Source organism: Austrofundulus limnaeus, unplaced genomic scaffold, assembly GCF_001266775.1.
Source record: "Austrofundulus limnaeus strain Quisiro unplaced genomic scaffold, Austrofundulus_limnaeus-1.0 Scaffold113, whole genome shotgun sequence".
In the NCBI taxonomy this organism is placed as follows: Eukaryota; Metazoa; Chordata; class Actinopteri; order Cyprinodontiformes; family Rivulidae; genus Austrofundulus; species Austrofundulus limnaeus.
In genome coordinates this window covers 1,396,491-1,399,627 of record NW_013952515.1, presented here as the reverse complement: position 1 = coordinate 1,399,627, position 3,137 = coordinate 1,396,491, and the positions used below count along the sequence as shown (strand labels likewise).

Genomic DNA, 3,137 nt, shown 5'->3' with positions numbered 1-3,137 from the left:
GGATATAAGATTTTAAAACTTGGTAAAATGGACAGTTTTTTCAGTGTGCATGCACTGGTCATGCATTTGCTGCATGAGCACAGTGTCTGAATAGTGAATAAACTAWCATTTTTTTGGACCTAGGATGGTTTTTGCTTTTCGGTTTTGCTCCTTCAGGCTGCAAAGTGTAAGTAACACAAAAAAAACCCTCTGCTGTCTGTAATTTATTGTAGTTATTGTTAGTTTAGAAAGAAACATTTGCAGTAGCTGCCAGGCAACTACAGCAAAAGGTCAAAATGCAATAATTTTAACARGACAGTACAGTAATTTACCACGTCCCATCTGGCAACCCTGCCTGGCACATTACTGCTGCGGTTCCATGTAAACATGTGATTTTTTTTGTTTGCTCACTCTAATAAACATTGGGAAAAAAATACATTTCCGGAGACCGGCCCTCGTGCAAACAGGGTCTCAGTTAGACCTTTGAAGGCGAAACATTTTTCCTGGCTTACCATTATGCTGGTGTTGAACTTGTAGAAGCGCTGCACCGTGCGGTCGCTGAAGCTGTTGCACAGGTTCTTCTTGACAAAGTTGGGGTGGTTCAGGATGTCGTTGGCCACGAGTGGCTCCTAAAAAACAAAAACAAAAACAAAAAAACAACAACAACAACAAAAAAAACAAATAATTTAAAGTTAGTTTCTAATCTCAGCTGTAAAATGTTATATTTAGCAAAAATACCTTTGGCCTTGTTTTATTTTATTTTTATTTTTTTACCTTGTGTGTGATGTGCTGCTGTTCTGCAGGGGCATGACCTTTAGGGTCAATGAGCGTGGGGTGAGCGACCAGGTAGCCTCTGTCCTCCATTATGAAGCACCTGGAATGTAAATCAAATGTAAGAAGAGACTTCCAATAGCAAATTTGACAACTCTTCTCCTTAGAACAGATCAAACTCAAGGTCCACGGGCCAAATGTGGCCCACCATGGCATYTTGTGTGGTCCGCAAGATCTTTTAAGTTCTTAAAATAAGCTGATTTAAGGTGCCTGTGACGTTAAATCTTGTAATGAACATGAATGCATTTTTGGAAAGATAACATTTATAACATATTGCAAAAACAAATTTCGCATCGCTGAGATGAACGGTTGTTGAGATATTGACATGTGAAGAAACAGGAAGTGATGTCAAAGGGGAATGTCGGTATGTAAACAGAGCGTTAGAATCTGATGTTTCTTTAGATTATTTTGAGTCGCTATATAAAGAGAGATGAAGAAGAGTTAAAGTTTCAATTTTTTTCTTTTAATAAACAGAGACCAGCGAGTTTATTTTATYAACAAGTTTCCCTTTGATGTCACTTCCTGTTTCACTGTGGCTGAGCCAAATTCAAAAGAAAATAGGCCAGTTATGTGACAAAATGGGTTAAATCATGTGTACTATGCCAATGTTCTCAAGTATATAGATGTTTTCTTTGACATTTTGCGTTTGAAGGATAGGCATGTCATAGGCACTTTAAAGCTAGCATTGCTGAAACACAATTATCTGTTGATATGCTTCTATCTTAACTTAAATGAGATATCTGGAGTGAATATTTCAAGTTTAAATGTATTTATAGAAAATAGTAGGATTTGTTTCCTTTTTAACGTTGTATTTTATGACTTTGAAACCTGCCATTAGCCTATATTTATTACTGCTATCATTTTAGTCTATAGCTAACCAGTCAAGACTAAATATTTTACTGCCTAAAATGGGAACCCTGCTCCAACCTAACAGTCTTAATAAAAATATGAATTTACTTTTACTATTAACAATAACATCTGAACTCTTCAAAACTCAATGCGCAACATTTCATCATCATCATCATAGATTAATGGATTACTAAAATAATCGCTAGCTGCAGCTCTAGACCATAAACTTCATCTCCAATAAACATACATGTCAACTTGTACTGATTGTCTGTAAGTTATAAGGATTTTACGTCATTTTGCAGGTATACAGACGTATAGAGCAATCTCACTGACTTTTTCAAGTCTTCGGATATTTTAAAAACCTCATTTTCAAATTTATCTAACATGTCAGAGCCTGTAGGATGATTTAACAAATCAGTAAATAACATCAAACAGCCATCTTCCAACCTGTTCTGCCGCTAGAAATAAGTTACTTTTTCCTCACTCCTTTCCTCCTGCTTCGCAGCAGGCACTTTCATGTCCGCAGCTGACCCCCCGATATTCGATACGCCAATATTGTTCAACACTTAATTTCCGATTCCGATATTAAACGATATTATAAACCGATATTAAGCTGACATCACATATSTTCTGTCAGGGACATTATGCCTGCTTTTTGATACACCACTGGATGCATTCCATATGTAAACATTGTCTGTACCAAAATAAAAACCATTTCACTGAAGTTATGGAAAAAGTGCTATATTTATTTTTAAACATTTTGTCTCAAACAATAGTTTGGATCGTGCTCTCCCTGAGATAATCCAGTTGGATGATGTCATCAATTGCATACGGGTGAACGGCTCTGGACCACAAGCATTTATTAACACATTTTGGTCAAATCCAGGCATTAATTTATCGGGCTTTTGTTATGGGAAGAAAAACCRATACCGATATGTAGAGATTTTACATTTTTATGCTAATATCGGACCGATAATATCTGTAGGCCAATATTATCGGACATCCCTAAAGAGGACGTGTTAAAACGCTGTTTCTGTGTAGAAAATACCACAAAGAGCTCAGTTATTATTTGTTAACGGTGCTCAGCCATAGCAATGAGACGAGGAACGTGATGTTTCATGTTTAGTTGAAAATAAACACGAAACGTCAAAGTATATATATATAAAACTGGCCCTTTGAGGGCCAACATAACGCTCACGTGGCCCTTGAAGAAAATCAGTTTAACGGCCCTGCTCTAAAACATATATCATTTAGATCGGAGATTCTTAACTCATGGGCCATGAGCGCCACCTTGTGGGCCTCAAAAGAACAACAGTTTTTAACTTTGGGCCACAGAGGGCCGTGGGACCGCACTGATTTTGAATAAAGTGCAATACACTTTCTCACCACTAGTAGCAATAGTGCTCCACTCAGATGTTTAACAACTTTTTTAATATGTAGAAGAAGAATCTTAGAAACCTTTTTTTTTTTTTTTTTTT

The 3,137-nt window shown here is 36.7% G+C and overlaps 1 protein-coding gene across 1 annotated transcript in view; it reads right to left on the bottom strand.

Annotated features, from left to right (window-relative positions):
* Positions 1-3,137, bottom strand: part of cachd1 (cache domain containing 1) — a gene marked incomplete in the record, with an annotated part of 121,814 nt that overhangs the window by 19,992 nt on the left and 98,685 nt on the right. Inside the window, 2 exon segments of the mRNA XM_014014289.1 lie at positions 492-608; positions 754-853. Coding sequence (XP_013869743.1) covers positions 492-608; positions 754-853 — 217 coding nt within the window.